This window comes from Lepus europaeus, chromosome 5, assembly GCF_033115175.1.
Source record: "Lepus europaeus isolate LE1 chromosome 5, mLepTim1.pri, whole genome shotgun sequence".
Taxonomy (NCBI): domain Eukaryota; kingdom Metazoa; phylum Chordata; class Mammalia; order Lagomorpha; family Leporidae; genus Lepus; species Lepus europaeus.
This window is the reverse complement of record NC_084831.1, coordinates 16712657-16734396: the sequence shown is the minus strand read 5'-3', so window position 1 is coordinate 16734396 and position 21740 is coordinate 16712657. Positions and strand designations below refer to the sequence as shown.

Here is a 21740-nt window from a genome sequence, read left to right as displayed (position 1 = left end):
ATTTATTTTTAAAGATTTATTTATTTATTTGAAAGGCAGATTTACAGAGAGGCAGAGAGAGGTGGGGGAATGTCTTCAATCTGCTAGTTCACTCCCCAAATGGCTGCAACTGCTGGAGCTGGGCCGATCCGAAGCCAGGAGCCAGGAGCTTCTTCTGGGTTTCCCACGCGGGTGCAGGGACTTGGGCCATCTTCTACTGCTTTCCCAGTAGAGAGCTGGGTCAGAAGTGGAGCAGCTGGGACTCGAACCAGCATGCCCATATGGGGTGCTGGCACTGCAGGCAGCGGCTTTATCTGCTACGCCACAGCACTGGCCCCTAGAAATATGTTTAATTTCCCACCTGTATGGGGATTTTCCAGCTATCTTTCTGTTACTGACTTCTGGTTTAATTCTGTTGTGGTCCGAGAGCATAAGTGTGTGATTATTGTTTTTAGATTGTTAAAGTGTGTCCTGTGGTGGGGGCATTGTGGCACAGTGGGTGAAGCTCATCCCGTGTTGGAGTTCCTGTGGTCGAATCCTCATCTCTGCTTCTGAACCTGTTTCCTGCTAGCGAGCCCAGGAGGCGGCAGGTGAGGGCCCCAAATGCTTGGGTTCCTGCCACCCACGTGGGAGGTTTAGATGGAGTTTCTGTCTGCTGGCGTCAGCCTGGCCCAGTCCTCGCTGTTGAAAACATTTGGGGAGTGAACCAGTGGATGGAAGATCTGCTCCCCTCCCTCCCTCCCTCCCTCCCTCCCTCCCTCTCCCTCCCTCTCTCTCTCTCTCACACACACACACACACACACACACACACTACTCTCAAAGGGGGTGTGTCCTGTGGTCTGTCTTGGTGAATTTCTCCCCAGCTTGAACAGAAGGGGAGTTCTGTTACCGGATGAAGTTGCTCTGCATGTCCTTTAGATCCAGGCATTGATGTTGCTCACGAGTTAACACTTTGTGCCTCCTGGTTTTGATTTGTATTTCCCTAATGATGAGTGGTGTTGAGTGCCTTTCCATATGCTTGTGGACCATTTGTGTGTCACCCTTGGAGAAAGATTTGTGTCCACTATCCTTTTTTTTTTTTTTTCTTTAAAGATCTGTTATTTATTTGAAAGAGTTACACAGAGAGAGGAGAGGCAGAGAGAGGGAGAGAGAGAGGGCTTCCATCTGCTGGTTCACTCCCCAATTGGCTGCAACAGCTGGAGCTGCGCTGATCCAAAGCCAGGAGCCAGGAGCTTCTTCTGGGTCTCCCACGTGGGTGCAGGAGCCCAAGGACTTGGGCCATCTTCCACTGCTTTCCCAGCCCATAACAGAGAACTGGTTCAGAAGTGGAGCAGACGGGATTCAAACCGGCGCCCAATTGAGATGCCAGCACTGCAGGTGGGGGCTTTATCCATTACGCCACAACACTGGCCCAGCTCTGTCCATTTTAAAATTAGGTTATTTTGTTAATGAAGTTGTAGAAATTCCTTATATATTCTGGATATTAGGTCTTTCCTCATCAGACCTGTGAAAAACATCTATTCTTAATAATATGTAAAGTTAATTATAACTTTTTAAAGATTTTTTAAATTTATTTGAAAGAGTGAGAGAGAGAGAGCGAGCGAGCGCTCTTCCATCCACCGGCTTTACTCTTCAAAGGGCTGCAACAGCCAGGTCTGGGCCAAGGTGAAGCCAGGAGCCAGGATCCAGGAACCCCGTTTGGGTCTCCCGCATAGTTGTTGGCGTTGAGTTACTGGAGCCGTCTGCTGTTGCTTACCCAGGCGCTTTAGCAGGGAGCGGGATCAGAAGCAGAGCAGCCAAGACGTGCGCTGCCACTGCAGTACGGGATGCTGGGCATCGCCAGCAGTAGCTTAACCGGCGGTGCCACACGCCCGCCCCTCTTCCTCATGATTTGAAAGTTATTGCTGCTGGTGTTCTTCTCTTTTTCTTTTTTAAAGATTTATTTACTTATTTGAAAGAATTACACAGAAGGAGAGACAGAGAGAGAGAGGTCTTCCATCTGCTGGTTCACTCCCCAGGTGGCCGCAACGGCCGGAGCTGAGCCAGCACAAAGCCAGGAGCCAGAAGCTTCCTCCGGGTCTCCCATGCAGGTGCAGGGGCCCAAGGACTTGGGCCATCTTCTTCTGCTTCCCCAGGACCTAGCAGAGAGCTGGATCGGAAGCGGCCCAGCTGGGTCTCGAAACCAGTGCCCATATGGATGCCGGCACTGCAGGCGGCAGCTTTACCTGCTGTGCCACAGCGCTGCTCCCTTGTCTGGTGTTTTAGTTCCGTTTTGGTTTTTGTGTCCCACACTGTTAATTTTTATTATTTAACTGGGCCAGTGCTTATTGGGGTTAATTTGTTTGCTTACCATTCCTTCTTATTTTTCTTTTTCTTTTCTTTTTCTTTTTTTGACAGGCAGAGTGGACAGTGAGAGAGACAGAGAGAAGGGTCTTCCTTTTTTCCGTTGGTTCATCCCCCAGTGGCTGCTGCGGCCAGTGCGCTGCAGCCGGTGCACCACGCTGATCCATAGCCAGGAGCCAGGTGCTTCTCCTGGTCTCCCATGGGGTGCAGGGCCCAAGCACTTGGGCCATCCTCCACTGCACTCCCAGGCCATAGCAGAGAGCTGGCCTGGAAGAGGGGCAACCGACAGAATCTGGCGCCCCAACTGGGACTAGAACCCGGTGTGCCGGCGCCACAAGGCGGAGGATTAGCCTGTTGAGCCACGGCGCCGGCCCTTAACCTTTTTTTAAACAAAGATTTGTTTATGTATTGAAAGAGTTAAAGCAAAGGAGAGGCAGAGAGAGAGAGCTCAGTCGGTCTTCCATTTGCTGATTCACTCCCCAAGTAGCCACAACAGTTAGAACTGGGCCAGGCTGGAGCCAGGAACTTCTGGGTCTCCCACATGGGTGCAGAGGTTCAAGGACTTGTACCATCGTCCGCTGCTTTCCCACGCACATTAGCAGGGAGCTGGATCAGAAGTAGAGCAGCCAGGACTCAAACCAGTGCCCATGTGGGATGGGGTGGCTTCACTCATTAAGCCACAGCATCGACCCCTATAACCTCTTTCTTTCTTTTTTTTTTTTTTTTTTTGACAGAGTGGACAGTGAGAGAGAGAGACAGAGAGAAAGGTCTTCCTTTGCCGTTGGTTCACCCTCCAGTGGCCGCCGCGGCCGGCACACCGCGCTGATCCGATGGCAGGAGCCAGGTGCTTCTCCTGGTCTCCCATGGGGTGCAGGGCCCAAGGACTTGGGCCATCCTCCACTGCACTCCCGGGCCACAGCAGAGAGCTGGACTGTAAGAGGGGCAACCAGGACAGAATCCGGTGCCCCGACCGGGACTAGAACCTGGTATGCCGGCGCCGCAAGGCGGAGGATTAGCCTATTGGGCCGCGCTGCCGGCAATAAATTTTTTTTTTTTTTTAAGATTTATTTATTTGAAAGTCAGAGTTATACAGAGAGAGGAGAGAAGAGGAGAGGCAGAGAGAGAGAGAGAGAGAGAGAGAGAGAGGTGTCTTCCATCCAATGGTTCACTCCCCAGTGGGGCGCAACAGCTGGAACTGGGCCGATTTGAAGCCAGGAGCCAGGAGCTTCTTCCAGGTCTCCCACGGAGGTGCAGGGGCCCAAGGACTTGGGCCACCCTCTACTGCTTTCCCAGGACCTAGCAGAGAGCTGGATCAGAGGAGGAGCAGCCGGGACACGCACCTGCACCCATGTGGGATGCTGGTACTACAGACGGCAGCTTTACTTGCTATGCCACAGTGCTGGCCCCAAGATTCTCATTTTTAATCATCTCCATTGTATAGCTAGGTAACACTGAGACTTGGTTAACTTAGTTAATGACTTGTAGGAAGGTGGATGACTCTCCTGAGCTATGCGGAGGGCCAGGTCACGAGGGTGAGGCTGCCTGTGGGTCTTCCTGCCGTGGCACTGTGCATTAGGCTGCGACTGGACATGAGCCCAGTGTCTGCCGTAAAGCACGCGGGTTTCTCAAGCAAATTTCTTCAAGTTTCTTTGTTCAAGAGACTTGAGCTCCTGCTGTGTCGCAGGCACAGGATCACAGGGGGGAGCTGGGATGGCCGTAGGCTGGTTGACTGACGTGCTTTCCACTTTCCTTTGTAGACCGACCATGGTGTCCGGCTGGCAAGGGAAGTTGTGGGTGCCAAGAGAGAGGTAACCGTTTCCCGGCCCTCCGAGGGGAACTGGCTGCCTCTGGGAGCCCCGCTGCCTGGCAGTAGACATGGCGGAACTTGCAGGTTACAAGGACGCCGCGTCCAGCCGCCACCTGCGGTTTAAGTTGCAGAGCCTGAGCCGCCGCCTGGATGAGTTGGAGGAGGCCACGAAGAGCCTGCAGAAGGCGGAGGACGAGCTCCTGGAGCTGCAGGACAAGGTGATCCAGGCGGAGGGCGGCGGCTCCAGCATGCTGGCCGACATCGAGGCGCTGCGCCAGCGGGTGCTGAAGATCGAGGGCAAAGACGAGGAGATCAAGAGGGCGGAGGATCTGTGTCAGCTGATGAAGGAGAAGCTGGAAGAGGAGGAGAAGCTCACCCGCGAGCTGCGAGCCGAGGTCGAGCGGCTCCAGAAGCGGATGGCTGACCTGGAGAAGCTGGAGGAGGCCTTCAGCAGGAGTAAGAACGACTGCACGCAGCTCTGCCTGAGCCTGAACGAGGAGCGGAACCTGACCAAGAAGATCTCCTCTGAGCTGGAGATGCTGCGAGGCAAGGTGAGGGAGCTGGAGTCGTCCGAGGACCGCCTGGACAAGACCGAGCAGAGTCTAGCGTCGGAGCTGGAGAAGCTGAAGGCGTTAACCCTGAGCTTCGTCAGCGAGCGGAAGTACCTGAACGAGAAGGAGAAGGAGAACGAGAAGCTGATAAAGGAGCTCACTCAGAAACTGGAGCAGAACAAGAAAATGCACCGAGAGCACGCAAGGAACGCCTCCAACCTCCTGGACCGCAGCGACCTGCGGATCGAGGACGGCGTCCCGGCCCCGCTGCCGTCCAAGGAGGCGCGGCGCAAGGGCGCGCTGGACTACCTGAAGCAGGTGGAGAACGAGACGAGAAACAGAGCGGAAAACGAAAAGAACCGGAACCAGGAAGACAACAAAGTCCAGGACCTCAACCAGGAGATCGAGAGACTCAAGACGCAGATCAGACATTTCGAGTCTCTGGAAGAAGAGCTGAAGAAGATGAGGGCCAAGAACAACGACCTGCAGGACAGCTACCTGAGTGAACAGAACAAGAACAAGATGCTGGCCAGCCAGCTGGAGGAGATCAGGCTGCAGATCAAGCAGAAGGAGCTCGGCAACGGGGAGGTGGCCGGGGAGGACGCCTTCCTGCCTGGCAAGGGCAGGCCCGAGCGGACTAAGCCTAGAGGCCAGGGGGGCGAGGCGGCCGTGCTCCGGCCCCCGGCCCGGGAACTGTCTCCCCAGCATAAGCGAGAGAGGCTCCGCAACAAGGAGTTTGCTCCCAACAACGAGAACTCTGCCCTGAACAACAGGCAGGCTTCCTCGCCCGCCGTCGCCCACAGGAGGGCAGCCAAAGCTTCCCACGCGGGGGCCGGTCCAGACGGGGGCGCCCAGGAGGCAAGGCGGACTGAAGACCGGGCGGCGCCGGGCTCCTCTGCGAGCGAGGGCAAGAAGTCCAGGGAGCAGCCGTCGGTCCTCAGCCGCTACCCGCCGGCTGCTCAGGAGCACGGCAGGGCCTGGAAGGGAACTCCCAGGCCGGGCGCCGAGAGCGGGCTGAAGGGAAAAGTAGAGAAGGCCACACGCACGTTCAGCGATCACGTCCATGGGTCTGTCCCCAACGACACGGGGGGCAGAGCGGACAAGGCTGCCGACCCGCCCTGCGAGGCTGGCTTTGGGAAGAGGGGAAAGGTGCCCGGCAGCGCGGGCCCGGGAGTGCAGGCCGCGGACTCCGGCCCTGCCAAGGCCGTGGCAGCGCTGGCCCCGTCGCGGAGGCCCTCCTCGGAGGGGCTCGCCAAGGGGAAGAAGGCAGCCAATGGCCTGGAGGCCGACGGCAGTGCCCCGCACCCCAAGGCCCCCGTTTTATCCAAGTATCCTTACAGCTCCAGAAGCCAGGAGAGCATCCTGCCGGGCTTCTCAACGCCAAATAAAGAAGGGGCCGAGGCCCCCGTGGCCGTGCTGTTGGGCGACGGCAGTCAGCACGAAGCCCTGCGGTGCCGCATCGTGAAGCACGGCGGCGGAGAGAAGGCCGACTCGGACGATGACCTGGACTCCGTGTCTCTCGTCACCGCCAAGCTGGTGAACACAACCATCACGCCAGAGCCGGAGCCGCGCGCACAGCCCAGCTCGAGAGAAAAGGCCAAACCCCGAGGGGGACCTAGGACCTCCCTGTTTGAGAACGAGAAGGACGTGGGGACAGAAAACGAATCCGGGAAGCCCGTCAGAGCCTCCGCCAACGCCACGGACGCGGCGAACGCCAACGGTGCCGAGGTGAAGAGCCAGGGGCCCTTCAGCCCCAGGGAGGCCCTGCGCTCCAGGGCCGTCATCAAACCCGTCATCGTCGACAAGGACGTGAAGAAGGTCATGGGAGGGGCGGGAGCAGAGGCCACGGAGAAGCAGAAACTCGCCTCCAAACCGGGGCCCAGCAAAGTGACCAGCAGCATCACCATCTACCCCTCGGACAGTGGCAGCCCCAGGGCCTCCCTGGCGGAGGCCCCGAGGGAGAGGCACACGGCCACCAGCAACATCCACGTCGGGCTGGAGCTCACGTCGGCGGGCAACCACGTCAGCTCCCCCTTTGAGCTCTCCCTTCACAAGCACGACCTCACGCTGCAGCTCACGGAAGCTGAAAGAGCAGGCGACGGGTCCCCAAAGAACCGCTCCGAAACAGTCGTCTCTCGGAGCAGCATCCTCATCAAGCCGCTGGACTCCGGGGACAGGAACAGCCAGGCCCCGCCGGCGGAGACCAGCAGGTGGAAAAGCCACAGTGCGCCATCGGAGGTGGGCTCCGCTGACGCCAGGCACGTCACCGTGCGGAATGCCTGGAAGAGCAGGCGAGACTTGAAATCTCTGGAAGACCCCCCAGCGCGAGTAGGGAAACACGTAGAAGCTGCCAACGCCTACACCCAGAGGTCCTGCACAGACTTCTCCGAGCAGCCCACGTCCTGCCTCTTGGAGCAGGGCACCCGCAGGGGCGGGAGCGCCCAGGACGCCCCTGAGCTCTGCTCCAGGAGGACCCAGAGCAGCCTCACGGCGTCCGAGGTGCTCCTCCGGCAGAACCGGCTCGGAGATGCCGTCACGGCTGCGGCCTGGAACCACTCGGCGGGCACAGTGAGTCCCATTGCCTTCTCCCCTCCTCTCCCTCTGCCTTTCTCCTCCTCTCCACCCTGGTCTGTGTGACCCGGGGTTCTGGGATCTGTCGCTGGGAAACACTGGGTAGAACTGCGCAGCTCAGAGAGGTGTGGAAGATCAGGAGAGGCGCCTGGGTTAAAGAGGGTCCTTGATAGAGAGTAGCTCGACTTCCTACAATTTTATTTGGAAATTTATTATAGGAAGTAGAAAATGTCTTTTCTGTGTTGCTCTCATCAGTGAAGTTCCCACAGAAAGGAAACCTGGCCTCTGTCGCCTTGGCTTGTCGGGGCAGCCCTGCCTGTGGCCGCCAGGTGAAGGGAGGGGGCCCACCACCCTCCTTGCGTGCGGAGCCGAGGGCCAGGGAAGCAGGTTCTTGGGCTGCCTCGGCCAGCAGACCTGCGGGCTGCCCACGTGGAGGGGTGGTCTCCGGAAGCTCCTGGAAAGTGGGAATCAGGAACGTGAACTCAGGAAAAGCGCGGGCGGTTTCAGAGTGCGCCCTTGGTGGGGAGCGGGCTGAGCTGCAGCTCACGCTGGGCCGGCCTCTGAAGCTGTAGACGCAAATGGGAAGTCAAGGCAGCCGTGCACCCGTCATATCCTTAGTCCCAGGCAGGGCTGGGTCACTTCAGTGCATCACGGGACAGAACTCCACAGCCAGGGGTCGTATCTGAGGGTCAGGGTGCAGGGAGCCCCCGGGCATCGTGTAGGGTGCAGCTTGGGATGGAAGACCTGCACCCTCATGCCGCTGCCTTTGACGTTTGAGTGTTAATGTGGAAAGGCCTCCAGGGCGTGGACAGGGCGCTTCCTGCCTGAGGTTCTTCCTCGCCCCCTCTTAGATCTAGTCCCTTGCTCAGCCCTCGAAGCAAATATTGTCTGACTCCCTTGCCCAGGTCACCCAGGTGATTTCAGGAAGAGCTGGGGTTCAGTCTAGATTCCCGTCTCTCTCTGCTCATACCCGTGTTACTCTGATCTCCACGGGCATGGGAGAACAGCGAAAAGGCAGCATTCGAGGACAGGAGTCGTGGGGAGGAAGAGGAGCATTCCGGTCCCTTTGGAACACCCTAGAGAACACAGGCGCTGGGGTAGGAGCGGGGACTGGGGAGGCACGCGAGCTGGGGAGCCCCTGCCCTCCACCTGGGCGCGCGGGACCCGAGACCTGACCTGCCGGCCCGACTTCGGGCGCCTGTTCGGTTCCGAGTCCCAGTCCACCCTGGTGGCTCCCAGCTTGGGGCTTCCAGGCCAGCAGCTGATTGCCAAGGGACTTTCTGATTGGCTGACGTCTGTCTGCAGTTAAGCGCTGGTCTGCCTCGATCTGCCAGGGTGGAGGCTGTTGTGGGAAGCGAGGGTTCTGGCTCCGCACTGCAGGCCCCCACGGCTCACGGGGTCATTTCTTGGCACAGGAGGAAGGGGAAGACTCCACACTGAGTGTCTACAGACGGCTGCACAACCATTCAGCACAGGCCCTGGATCGGTCTGAGACGCCTTCGACGCAGGGGCTGCTGGAGCCTGGGCGAGGACGGCCCAGCAGGCCCAGTGCTGAGGACAACTGAGCCAGCTCGGTCAGCCTGCTGTCCCCACTCCTGCTTCTCCGCGCGTCCCCCTTCCTGCCCTGTGAAGGATCCAAGGCTGGCTAACCAGGCTGGACACACGGCCCTGGCTGGGAGACTGCTGGAGAGCCAGGCGATGGCTCAGGTAATGTTTCTGGTCGGCCAGAGGGGACCAGAGACCGTAAGCCAGCCGCCCACCCAGGCCCAGCCTTCTGATGCACGAGTCCTCTCTTCTTGTCCCCCAGGTAGCATGGACCGCTCTGACCCCCCCCATGGGGAGCCACAGAAACCTGCGAGGGCAAACCAGCAGTGGAAGCTCCTCTGCCCCTGGGTGGGTTCTGTCTGTCACAGAGCAGCCCCTCCTCTGTGCCTCTGCTCTCCACCTCCAGGTCACTCCGTGTCTGCCCAAAGGGCCCAGGTACCTAAGACCCCGCAGCCGCCGGCTCCATGCCTTCTCCTCTTGGAGTTCCTCCCCCTGACTCTAGCAGCGGGGGTCTGTGCGACCCATTAGTGCGAAGCTTCCCTGGCCTGGCCCCTGGCTGACCACTGCCTCCTGGGGGCAGAGCATGCATTGGAATGACGTCACCCCCAGCTCTGCTCACCTTCCAAGAGCACCCACAAGTGCACAGCGCCTCGTGCGTCGCTCCCTGGGCGCCAGTGTTGCTGCTGACATCGCCTTCTCGCTCTCCAGCAGCCGAGACTCCAGGCCGACGTCATCATTTCCACCTTGGGAAAATCCCGGGACTCTGCTGGGCCTGACCCAGCACCCGCTGCCTTCTGGGACCCGCCCAGCGAGGGCGGTCATGCGAGGAAGCAGCGACTTCCTGTCACTCCACAAGCAGCAGCTCCCTGCGTTGGCCCTCCTGGTCCTCCTCCTCCCTCCCTCGTTGGGGGAGGCGTGCACTTTACCAAGCTGATGCATTCCTACAGACTTCTCACTGGAGGAGGGGCCACACCCAGAGGGTAAAATGCAGCAAACCTTTCCGGAAGCCACAGATGGAAATGGGCCAGGTCCCTCCACCAGTGCCAAGGGGCCCTGCAAGGCCGCCTGCGCTCCTTACTGCTTTCTCTGTAGCGTTTTCCTAGTTCACAGACGGGATCCCCTCTCTAAACAGCCTTAGTGAAAAGACACTACTGCCTCCTGGCCCCGCCCCCGCCCCGCCCCCGCGCATTCCTTCCCTGCTGTGCGACCTCGGGGGAGCTGTCCTCCCATGGGCAGGTCCAGGTCCGGAAGGGCCTTGAACCTGAGGGTTGTGCGCGACTCTTGTAGATGCCCGCGTGGGCTTGCAGGCTGCTCGTCTCTAGTTTCCCGGGTTTCCATCTCCTGGGGGTGAGCTCAGAGGAGTCCTATGGTGGGGATTAGACGGGATGCTCACCACAGCCCTGGTGGCACCAACCTTGCCCAGTGCCCGTCTTTCCTGGCTTGCAGGCCAGGGTCTGTCTGTCGCGCTCCTGAAATTCCCCGACGACTCTCAAGTTGTTGTCCCCGCCTGCCCTCAGCCTGGGAACCAGCATCCCTCCTGCCCCCTCTGTGCCAGACTTTCGGGGACTCCGCCTGCGTTCTGGAGTTCGGCACGCTGAGGGCTCTGTGGCCTGCCTGCGCCACACCCCTGCCTCAGAGGCTGTCCTCAAGCTCTTCCTGCTGCTGCCCCCGCCGGGCGCCCCCAGCCCTGAACCGAGCTCGGCCCTTCCCGTGCCGCCCCCTGCTTCTCCTTCACCGCGGGGCAGCCCGAGAGTTCCAGGGACGCAGAGCTGTGTGGTTGCCAGCCGGAGCTGTGTGGTTGCCAGCCACAGGCTCGTCTGTGGCCGGAAACAGCAGGGCGCCGAGCCAGGCCTGCAAAGATCTCGCCGGTAACTCTCGTCTTCGGGGATCGGAGCCCTGGATCTGGTGCTGTAGCTCCTGGTGCCAAAGTCTGGATCTTCCCACGTGTCCGCAGCTCAGACGCTCTGGGGAAGAGGCACAGCTGTGGGCTGCCATCTTGAATCTTGAGTGCAATAGGGTTTGACTTTAACAGTTATTTTCAGGATATTTTGTTTCTTTAATCTGCACACTTTGTAGAACCGCTGTAAAATAGATTTTATTTTTAAATGTCCTCAGAATTGCAGAAAATAACAGGTAGAGGCTGGAGGCGCAGGTCCTCTGGGCTTCACGTGGCCGGCAAGGCTGGCTCTGATTCCAAAGTTGGAAGGCACACTACTGGAGAGCAGCCACGGTGTGACTACTCGGACCCGGGCCTCGGTCAGGGGTCCCTGGAGGAAGCTTCCAGAGGGGAGACCGGGTAGCTGAGTAGTTGTTTGGTCAAGCCAAATACCCCACTGCCCTCGCCGACAGCCCCTTCATGACGAGCCGCCTCTGCCGCCAGGCGCTGCCCTGCCAGCCGGTGTGCGGGCGTGGGAGGGATCCTAGCAAGGCCGGGCTGCCTGGCACTGCAGCTGCTGAGTGCCGGGCACTGCGCTCTCCCACCTGCTGCTGCTGCCTTCTGCCTGCTGGTAAAGCAGCGGCGGAGGCGTGCAGGGCGCTGGGTAAAGCCGCTGTGGCTGGCTTTGCTTCTAGTGGCAATCAAGCTGGGTAGAAGGGGTGCGGTGGGGCCCGGACTCCGGCCTCAGCCGCAGGCGAGCTTGCCCGCGGGCCGCCCGTCTCAGGGTGTGGGAGGGTGCTGTCGGCAGTGTTCTCAGCCTTGTCGGCCAGGGCGGTTTTCTTGATATTTGGTGAAGTCAGTGCCAAGGTCACCACTCCCAGTAGAGGAGGGGCCTCAGCCCGGGCCCCCCGGCTGCCTTTGTGGCTGTGGGTGGTCGTCACTCTGATGAGCTGCTTTTAGGGATGATCTGGAAACCCCACGTGGGCAGGGTTCTCCGCGAAGCCTCACGACCAAGACCACAGGAAGGGGCCCTGTTCTCCTGCTGCTTCACAGCTCAGAACATGTATGAATGGAATGTATTTTTAAGAGAATAAAGTCTATTTTTTTGTATTTTAAAAGATCGAGGAGGGGCTAGGAAAGAGCCCTCTGTTACTGCATTGCAGGCTCTGCTGCGGTGTCAGCTTGTCAGTCCGCGCCTGCTCGCTCAGCCGGTGTTTTGGTCTCGCCCCTGCCCCGGGAGTGAGTCCCAGGTGCGGCAGCTTCTCCATCTGCTCCAGGCATGGGACCAAGGCGGCAGGAACCCAGAGCTCAGGAACCCAGTGGCTCAGGGCTCCTCGGCGCCTGTGGCTGAAGCTGCCTGCCTGCCTGCAGCTCTGCTGGCTCCGCAGCACGGTGTGTAACCAATAAAGCTCCCCAGTTGCCACGTGCTCTGTGCGAGTGACTCAGTGGGGCCCAGGCCGTGGTGCGGGTGGGACGCTCACTGTGTTTCTATGACATACCCAGCCACTTACTCATGGTGGAGGAGCGGGAGCCAAAGCTGGGGAGGTGGGGAGGGGACACATCTGAACTGGAGTTGGAATCGGCCACTGATTCTTTGCCCCAGGTTTTATTTTCAGGCTTGCAATCACCCCAAGGGGAAAAAAACCATGAAAAACCCGCTACGGTCTGTCTGTGAGGCTGCCTGCTGTGGACAGCGTGGGAGGTGGGCTCGCCCCGGGGCACCTGCACCCCAGGCGTGCCCTTCCCACAGTCACAGGGAGCTGTCAGCTGACTTCCTATTGCTCCCACTTGCACAAGACTAGGGGCAGGGCCTCCGTTCGCGCCCCAGTCAGACCGACCACCGGTGCAGTGTCCTTAAAGCCTCCTTTAGACGAATTACAGGAAGGAGGGACAGCGCTGCAGTTTACCTGCCACGAGCCCACGGGGTCAGGCGCCGGCGCCTGCTTGTTGCACAGGTGTGTGTCAAACACTGCAGGCAGGAGTAGGGACTTGGGGCGTGCGGAGGGGACAGGGAATGGCCCTGGATTAGCCAGGTGGCCCCTAATTGGTGCCACAGTATCCTTCCAAGAGGGAGACTGGACACTGACCACAAGAGAAGGTGGTGTAAGGGTGGAAGCAGGGGCCGGAGTGAGGTGGTCGGGATGGAGGGACGGGCCACGAGCCAGGACAGCTGCTGGCCACTGCCGAGGACAAGCAGGTGCACCCCGCTCGCAGACCCTTCTGAAACGCTAGGTTTGCACCGTTTTAAGCCACTAAATTTGTGGCAGTTTGTTACATCCAGTAAGTTACCAAGCCCTTGAGCTCCCCCCTGTGTATCCCAGAGATCCAGTCCCTAGCATCATCAACAGAACTGGGAAGCTAACACGGGTACCTGGGAAACGGTGCCAGACTGGGGCTCAACCTTCGCTTCAGGTCTTGGGTTTGCCTTGAAAACCCAGCCGAAGTCCTCTCCTCTCCACACTCGGCAGCCACCACACAGCCCCGCACACCAGCAGGTGCACTGCCATCTGCGGAACCCACAGCCTCGGCTTCTGACCTGCCCAAACCCCTTTTCTCCCTCTGCCACTGCCACAGGACAAAGCCGGATGTGCCAGGAGTGACACCCCTGTCTTCCATACACACAACTCCACCTCAGGGGAAAAAGGAACAGGACCGATTTTATATGAAGATTTATTCTCAATATAAAAAACACCACACACCATGAAACTAAGATATTAACCCCTTGCTCGCCTCAGTCTTTGGGAGGACAACTGCAGGCTAACGAGCAAGTTCCTCCCTCTGCTCCAAGTCCCTCGCGGAAGGGGAGGCAGCTTCCTGCGCGAAGCCAGGAGCTCGCTCCACGAGCCGGTCACGAGGCCGGACGCCGGGCGAGCTCTGCTCCCACAGCGGCGGGCAGGCGCGGGGCACGTCTCACATGCTCGGGGACTGCTGTGCGGGGACACCCGGCGTGGCCTGGCGAGGCAGGGTGTACATGGCCCCTAGGAACTGGTCCGCGATCCTTCCTGCTTCTCGCAGTCCGCTCAGCAGAGCGCCGTGCACCGTGGCTGGGTAGTTCCGGATGGTGTGTTCCCCCGCAAAGAAGAGCCGTGGGATGGGCTGTCGGGGCAGGGGAGAGAACAACAGGTTGGAGATCCACCTTCACTCCTGCTGGCGCAGCTGCCTTTGCAGGCTGAGCCTCGCTGGTTCCTCAGAGCACCACACCACACCCTGGCACGAAGCATCTTCCCAGGCGTCCAGGAGACGGGACGCCGACACAGCCCAGCCTCGGCTCTGCGCTGCCCCGGCATCTGTTCTTAGCAGCTTTCTGCGTCCCACCCAGAGCGCCCTGCTCTCATGTAGCTTCCTAGGAAACTTCCGCCTCGCCAGGCCTGAGCAGGCTCAGCTCTGGCTGACGCTGGGGACCGGACTGCTCTCTGCACCAGGGTCTGGCCCAGGGCTGTTCTCCGGGGCCCCTGGGGACCGAGCCCCAACAGTCCCAAGCCACTACAAACTGGGGCATTAAACGTGGTCTCATTTTTAGGGGGGGAAAGCTGAGTAAGGAAGACAGTTACTTAGAGCGCTCTGGGCCCTTGTGTGTTAAGAGCAGACGGCCTAGGTTTACAAAGCCACAGTAGACACACACGATACTGTTCTTCTCACTGCTCTTGGTTATCTGTCCAAGGACAGAATGACCAAAATGTGAAGAAAAAACAAAAATCAGTGACATTTTACCGAGTTTCCCAAAACAGCCTTGGACAGCTGCCAGTTTCTCACCTGTGGGGCTCCTGGAATCGAAGGGCCAGGAGTGATTGGCTGGGCCATTAAATCATAGTCATTGCCAGACGACCCTGCGGCGACGTAGGAATAGGAGCCCCGGGCCCAGGGATCCGCACGCCAACGAGACACCACTGTTTCCTTGGGCTAAGGGAAAAACCATGAGCAAACCAAACCAAGCAGTCAGTTCTGAAAGGTGGGAGAGCAGAGGGCGGGGGGTGGGGAACTGCACGCTGCTGGGAAACCCGCGGAGGCACAGCCAGGCTGCAGGGTCGCCTCCACGCCCGGGGAACCCAGAGATCTGCACAGGACTGGACCTGTATCCTCTTAGAGCTCACAGCAAATACCCCTGTGCCTCCTGGGACAGGGGTCCTAAGAGGCTCCCGACTTTCAACGGGCTCAAGAACCCAAAAGCACTGAGTCTAGTGAAGCCCCCAGGCCACTGCTCACTGGGGTTTGTCACACTGTGTGGAGGCAAGGCTGGTGTGACACAGCCGCTCACCACGGGGCGTCTCTGAACCCCACACTCGGGCACTATGTCCAAACGTTAATTCTCATGTAGACCAGACACACTTCCCAACTCTGGCTGAAACCACGCTAATCAAGAGCCTGGTTTAGTCTGAATCCCGGACCCCTGCTGGCCCACCCACCGACTTACCTGGGGCACAGCACTGCTACCAAAAATGCCTTTAAGGATGGCCAGGCATCGGCCAACAATGACGTCGTCGCTTATGTTTTCCATGATGCCAGCAGCTTCTCCTGCCACCAGGGCCAGCAGTATCGGAGCTAGGGAGCAGAAAGGACAACGCCAGGGTCCCCAGCTCATTCCTGGCGCAGCACTGCCCCGACGCTAGGCCACGCTCGGCCAGAGATCAGCCAGAGGGAGCGGAGCCTAGAGCGGAGCCTGACTCAGAGCACCTGCCGCCAAGTGCAGCCAGCCGCCTCAGCCCTTGCGTACGAAGGGAGCGGGCAGCGTCTCTGTCCTGGCTGTCCCAGGCCCGCCCGCAGCGCAGCTCCCCCACTTGGTGAAGAATCATGCAACACGACACGTACAAGACAGGAGCAGCCGTGGCAGCAGGTGCCGGGGACACAAACTAGACACGTTCATCAGAGCAACAATGACCACACAGTATAAAGTAGGAGTGGTGATAAAAACTATGAAAAGAAGATACAGGCATTTGAATTCAGAGTCAAGGCAGTGGGATGGGGCGGGGCAGGATGTGGGGAGCGGCAGGCCTCTCTCAAACACTGACATTTAGCTCTAAGCCTGAAGTCTGAGGAGAGACCAGGCTGGGAAAGGAGAACCAAGGACAAATGGCCCCGTCCTAGGCCACAGCACACGCGGAAGGCCCTGAAGCAGAACGGCGTGTGGTATCTCGGGACTGGCCAGCAGGCATGAAGGTAGGGGACAGAGGACAAAGGAGGAAGGGGCTAAGGGGCCTTAGTAAGGGTCATGGTAAGGACTTGGAACGCTCTCCTTCTGCAGGGCAGTCAACAAACTGCAGAAAAATGCAGGGGGTGGGGTTAGCGTCGGTTTGGGGCCAAGAGCCTGCGTCTCCGAGAGCCGGCCTCCGCGCCCAGCCCTGGCTCCAGCTTCCCGCCAGCGCAGGCCCTGGGGGGCAGAGGCGATGGCTCCCGGAGTGGGACATCTGGACTGAGGGCCCAGCCCCAGCCATCACGTGCGTCTGGGGAGTCTGGGGAGTGAGCCAGCACAGTGCTCTTGCTCCATCTCTCTGCTTCTCAATGAACAACAACAAACAAACCAAGAAGAAACAACAGCACAGGGAGATCTGTGGTGGCCAAGGCATGAGAGGCGAGAGCAGCTTGGACTGGGAGGTGGGCAGCGGAAAAGCAAGCAGGTCTGTGATGCTGTGAGGCGGGCACTGCCAGGACTGGACGGTGTGGCTGGGGCAGGGGCCGTGGGGCCTCCTCTGGCAGTCAGCGGCCTGGAGGGGTGGACGCTGCCTATGGGAGACAGCAAGGGGCGGGGGGTGTCGAGCTGGGGAGCCACGTGTCCAGACAGTACCGCCTCCGGATGCTGCGGGAGACACAATGTCTGTTTCAAATCCTCTCTAAGCTCAGCACCAGGTCGGGGACAAATGAACCCTCGTTAGCTAGGTACAGTCAGGGCAGTACCGTTCTAGAGAGGAACTGAACAGGAGGAAGGGGCTCCATAAACACCTTCTATGGGAAGCAAAGAGTGTCAGGGGCCATCAGACACAAACAGCTGTGAACACGGGCTCTGAGCTTCCCAGGAGCCCAGGCCCTGCCTACTGTGGAGCTGATCTTTATGCACTTTCAGTAGCCCGGGCTTCCGGCCTTGCACCTGCCCCGCGCACTGCCCGGCTCCGTGGCTGCCGGCCTGCACAGCGGAGCCCTCACTGGGCTGGGAGCTCCTTGGAGGCAGGCACTCTTCGCATATCCCCAGCTCCCAGGAGGGCCTTTACCAATTATCTGCTGGGTTAATGAAGAGAACTACAGGGCACACAATGGAGCAAACCCCAGCCTGTTCCCAGCTCTCGGGAAGAGGGAGGGTGAGGCGGAGGGCAGTTACCTTTATAGAGGTTCCAGAAGAGGAAGAGCTCGCCCCTGCTGGCCGTTGTGCTGCCAACGTGGCCGAACAGATTGACACTCGGGTCCCAGAACACCCGGTCGAAACACAACACCACCTAGCACGAGAAAGGAGCAAATGAGTGGGTGCAGGGCTCGGGGAGCCCCGCTTAAAGCCCCTTCAGGAATCGCCGGGTCTCCTCTAACCTGCTCCCTGCGCACGCCCAGACCCTCTCACAGATGCGTCCTGAGGACCGTCTTTTTGCAGAGTGCACTTTGCACAACGGACGCCTGCCTGGCCACCTTCTAACGGAACCAGCCCTGAGGCCAATGAACGGACGGCCTCGGCCCTGGCATCGCACGCGGCCGGGAGCAGACCCAGCACCCCCGGGAGGGCGTGAGCATACCTTGTTCAGGTTGCCGAACCCCATCCTCTGCACGGCGGACGTCTTCCACTCGGGGAGCGGGGGCACAAACTGGACGGCCGGCGGCTGCTGCTTGAGCACGCCCAGGGGGAGGGTGCAGAGCACCGCGTCACACTTGTAAATGAACGTCTGACTGGTGGAGCGGGTGTTCACCGCGATCACTTCACATCCTGGGGAGGCGGGGGCAGTTCAGGGGTGGTGAGAATGCGCTGCAGGGCACTGGCCGTGAGTCCACGCTCAACTCCTGCTCTGCTCTTCCTTCCCAATGAAGCAAGGACAGAGGTGGGTCCAAGGCCACACAGGTAACAAGCGCCAGGGTGTAAACCTGTCGTCAACTTCAGAGTCCTCGATCGTCACCCACACCCCGTCCCACCCTTCCGACCCACTGGTGCTCTCCGGCACTCAGCTGACCAAAAATAACAGTGAAGCGCCTGTCCCAGCTGCTCACTAAGGACCATGGGAGGAATGAGGGGCCGGCGCCAACATCCCATATGGATGCCAATTCGAGTCCCAGCTGCTCCACTTCCGATCCAGCTCCCTGCTAATGCACCTGGGAAAGGAGTGGAAGATGGCCCAAGTGCTTGGGCCCCTGCACCCATGTGGGAGAATTGGAATAAGCTCCTGGCTCCAGACTGCCCCAGCTCCGACCATTATGGCAATATGGCAATTTGAGGAGTGAACCAATGGATAGAAGACCTCTCTTTCTCTCTAACTCTGCCTTTCAAATAAATAAATCTTAAAAAAAAAAAGAAAGAGATGAGTGAGTCTAGAAGACCGTGACACAGATCTATTTTATTTATTGGCAAGGCAGAAAGAGCAGGTCTCCATCTGCTGATCCACTCCCCAGGCACCCACAATGTCTGCAGCCCAAAGTTCAATCCAGGTCGCCTACGTGGGTGGCAGGAACCTAATTATTTGAGCCCTCCCTGCTGCTTACTAGGGTCTGCACTGGTGGAACTGGGAGCAAGGGCAAGGCGCGGACCCCAAGAACTCCAATACTGGACATGGGCATCTCCACCACCAGGCCAAAGGCCTGCCCCACCATGTTATTTTATTTTTTAAATTTATTTTTATTTGAAAGGCAGAGTTGAGAGAGAGAGAAAGAGAAAGAGAGAGATCAATCTTCCATCTGCTGGTTCATTCCTGAAATGGCCCAAGCAGCCAGGGCTGGGCCAGGCCAGAGCCAGGAGCCTCATCTGGGTCTCCTATGTAGGTGGCAGGGACCCTAGCGCTTGGCCATCTTCAGCTGCTTTTCCAGGATGCATTAGCAGGGCGCTGGACTGGCAGCAGAGCAGCTGGGACGCATGGACTGGCACTCACGTGGGATGCCGGCATAGCAGGCAGCAGCTGTCAGTGTGCTGTGCCGCTACGCCGATGCCCACCGTGTCACTCCTGAGGACACACTGGTGCCTGCTTCTCAGAAAAGGACCGAGCTCAACGCTGACCTCACAAAGAGCACTGAAGTTATGTTAATAGTATTTTTCCTCATTTGTGTTTTTTTAGTGAAAGCCTACTTACATAAATTTTAAAATATATAAATAGCTCAACGTGGGTATGAAAGCTCAGCACATGCCCATTTTCTGTGGCTATGGATAGGGAAAATGACACTATTCTGTTTTCCATGTGCCTGCAAAAGGCGATTTAAGGGCTGAAGATCTAGCTGCCTTTATTGGAAAAATTAAATGGAAAATTAAATGGCTGTAAAAAACAAAACAAAACACAGACACTTGGGGTGATCTACAGAACTCTAGGTAAGGGCCTAGGGAAGGCGAGATTGGCGGCATCTACAGTCACGCAAGGGCCCCTGGAGAGGGAGGACACCCGTCTTCCTTATCAATTCCACGGCAAATGGACAACAGGGTCTCTGTGATCCATGTACTCTGTGATCGATGTACTCTGAGAGCAGCACTGAGCCAAGCCCGCAGGGGTCACAGGAATTCCAGCTCTGTGAGCCGGCGGCACCGCTCCAGAGCGAGCCTGTCGGCACGGGCAGCCAGAAGAGTGAAATGGAGCGGCGGGCCTCCCCGGAGCCCCCGTGCCAAAGTCCTGGAATTTCTGAACATACTTATCAGCATTAAATCCACACTGGCTGTTACCACAATACCAAAGCCGTCTGCATACAAGCTGGGGACTATCACAGCTTGTCTCAACTGTCCAGTTTACAAAATGAGGCCCTAGACCGCCAAAGGTCTGTCCCCTCTAACGCCAACACAGCGCCTTGGTCTGCGTGCCCTCGGGAAACGGCCTGTTCCTGTGCGGGGGCCTCTGTCGCCCCTGGGGACAGTAACATACCTGAAGCTGTGTAGCGGACCTGGCGCACGGCTGTATTCAGTTTGATGTCCAGGCCTTCTGCTAACGCCACAGGCACGCAGGAGTAGCCGTTCCTCACTGTCAGGTGGCTGCCAGTAAACTCAAAGTCATCATCCTAAAGGAGAGCAAAGGACACAATCCACACCACGTGCAGAGTTCTGTGTAATACTGAGAAACAATGCTTGTGGAAAGTTAATGGCTGGAGACAGCAACTACAGAACACTCCTCAGAACTCAGCTACCGCTGCCCGAGGAAACTGAAGTAAAAAGAAAGCACACCAACAAGTCCCTACGCCCTGGCAGTGCGGTGAAGGCAGCCCTCGCCCCGAGGTCTTGTTTTCACAGTCCTTGTGCCGCATCCAAGCCTTCCTTGGTGGGGAGCTTACGAACCAGGACAATCAGGTATCACAAAAATTATCTCTTTGGCTTAAAAAATTAAAAAAAGCATCACAGGTTGACAAGATATCAGATTCCCCATCCGGATTACACTTTCTTCTGCTTCAGAGTAAATTCAATTATTCCTTTAACCTAACAGTTCTGAAGTCGAGATGGCCCAAAATGGAAGTCGGCAAACCAGAAAAAGGCAGCCGAAGACAGTAGAGTGGCCCGAGATATTCCAAATAGTGAGGAGGGCGAGATTTGGCCTTAAAGCTGAGAAGCCCCCAACTGATCTAATTTCTTTGAATTCACTGTTAAACTTTCTACATAGGGAACTCTCTCGGAAGGTTAGTTTTTACAATTTCATGAATTTCTGGGGGAAACATACCATAATTCTTAGGACTTACACAAAAACATTGGTCTGGCAGCAAAATGTCCTACTTCATGGCAACTCACGCGCTCCCTCATGTAAAACACGTGAGTGAAACTGTAACTCTCACTTCTGCTCATCTTCAATCTGGCCAAAGTCTCAGATTTCACAGATTGGTCCATTCAATACCCAAGAAGCCCTATGATTTTTCACCAGTTCAAGAGTAAATACTTCAAACAAATCGTAACTCTCAGCATACTGAGAACTGTAAAACATTGCTGAGATAAAGAAAACCTAAATAAATGGAGGGGCTGACCATATCCAAGGGTGAGAAGGCTTAGTGTTAGGATGACAGTTCCCTTCAAACTGATTGAGAAATTGGATGCATTCTTCATGGAAAGCCCAAAAGATTGTATTTTGGGAAAAGTAACAAGCTGATCCTAAAATTTGTATGGAAATACAGAAGATCTAAAATAGCCAAAACAACTTCAAACAAGAATTTACACGACCTAACTAGAAGACTTGCGATGAAGCAACAGTAATCAGGGCTGTGTGGTCCTGGCAGGTGGGGAGACTACTCCATGCACAGAGAGAGAGCAGCCATCCATAGGCTCACTCTTCTTTTTTTTTTTTTTTTAAGATTTATTTTATTTATTTGAAAGAGTTAGAGTTAGAGTTAGAGTTAGAGAGAGAGAGAGAGAGAGAGAGAGAGGTCTTCCATCCCTTGTTCTCTCCTCAGATGCTAACATGGCCAGAGCTGAGCCAATCCAAAGCCAGGAGCGTCTTCCGGGTCTCCCACACGGGTGCAGGGGCCCAAGGACTTGGGCCATCTTCCTCTGCCTTCCCAGGCCATAGCAGAGAGCTGGATCGGAAGTGGAGCAGTTTGGGACTTGAACCGGTGCCCATATGGGATGCCGGCACTGCAGGCCAGGGCTTTAACCCACTGCGCCACAGTGCCGGGCCCCACAGGCTCACTTTTACAGGGCCAAGACAGATGATGAAATGACAGTGCTGGTATAATGAGATAACTGTGTAGAAAAATAGAAGCTCTAGTCTTATCTCTCACTGTACCCGAAAATTAACTCAAGATGGATTACAGACCTAACTATAGGCGCTAAACCCACAAAACGCCTGGAAAGAAAACAGAAAATCTTCTGTGACCTCAGGTAAGAGGATACAGAAAAGTACACTTCAGAACACAAAAACCAGAAAGCTGGGGGACGCATTATGGCACACAAGTGAACGACCCCATATCCGAGCAGAGGCTCGGGTCCTGGTTATCC

At 57.4% G+C, this 21740-nt stretch overlaps 2 protein-coding genes across 8 annotated transcripts in view; one reads left to right on the top strand and one right to left on the bottom strand.

Moving 5' to 3' along the window:
* LUZP1 (leucine zipper protein 1) overlaps positions 1–12131 on the top strand; it is a 101219-nt gene extending 89088 nt beyond the window's left edge. For 5 of the 6 annotated variants that reach the window (XM_062190606.1, XM_062190604.1, XM_062190603.1 and 2 more), the window contains 2 exons: positions 4080–7248; positions 8667–12131. In XM_062190606.1, coding sequence (XP_062046590.1) covers positions 4198–7248; positions 8667–8816 — 3201 coding nt within the window. In that variant the 5' untranslated portion in view covers positions 4080–4197 and the 3' untranslated portion in view covers positions 8817–12131. Of the gene's footprint in view, positions 1–434; positions 570–4079; positions 7249–8666 lie in introns of all 6 variants that reach the window. The other variant, XM_062190607.1, reaches the window with a different exon arrangement.
* A 1193-nt stretch (positions 12132–13324) lies between these two features.
* KDM1A (lysine demethylase 1A) overlaps positions 13325–21740 on the bottom strand; it is a 78613-nt gene continuing 70197 nt past the window's right edge. For both annotated transcript variants that reach the window (XM_062190601.1, XM_062190602.1), the window contains 6 exons: positions 19693–19825; positions 17383–17570; positions 16980–17094; positions 15084–15211; positions 14426–14572; positions 13325–13768 (listed from right to left, as the gene is read on the bottom strand). In XM_062190601.1, the coding sequence (XP_062046585.1) occupies positions 13583–13768; positions 14426–14572; positions 15084–15211; positions 16980–17094; positions 17383–17570; positions 19693–19825 (897 nt within the window). In that variant the 3' untranslated portion in view covers positions 13325–13582. The remainder of the gene's footprint in view (positions 13769–14425; positions 14573–15083; positions 15212–16979; positions 17095–17382; positions 17571–19692; positions 19826–21740) is intronic.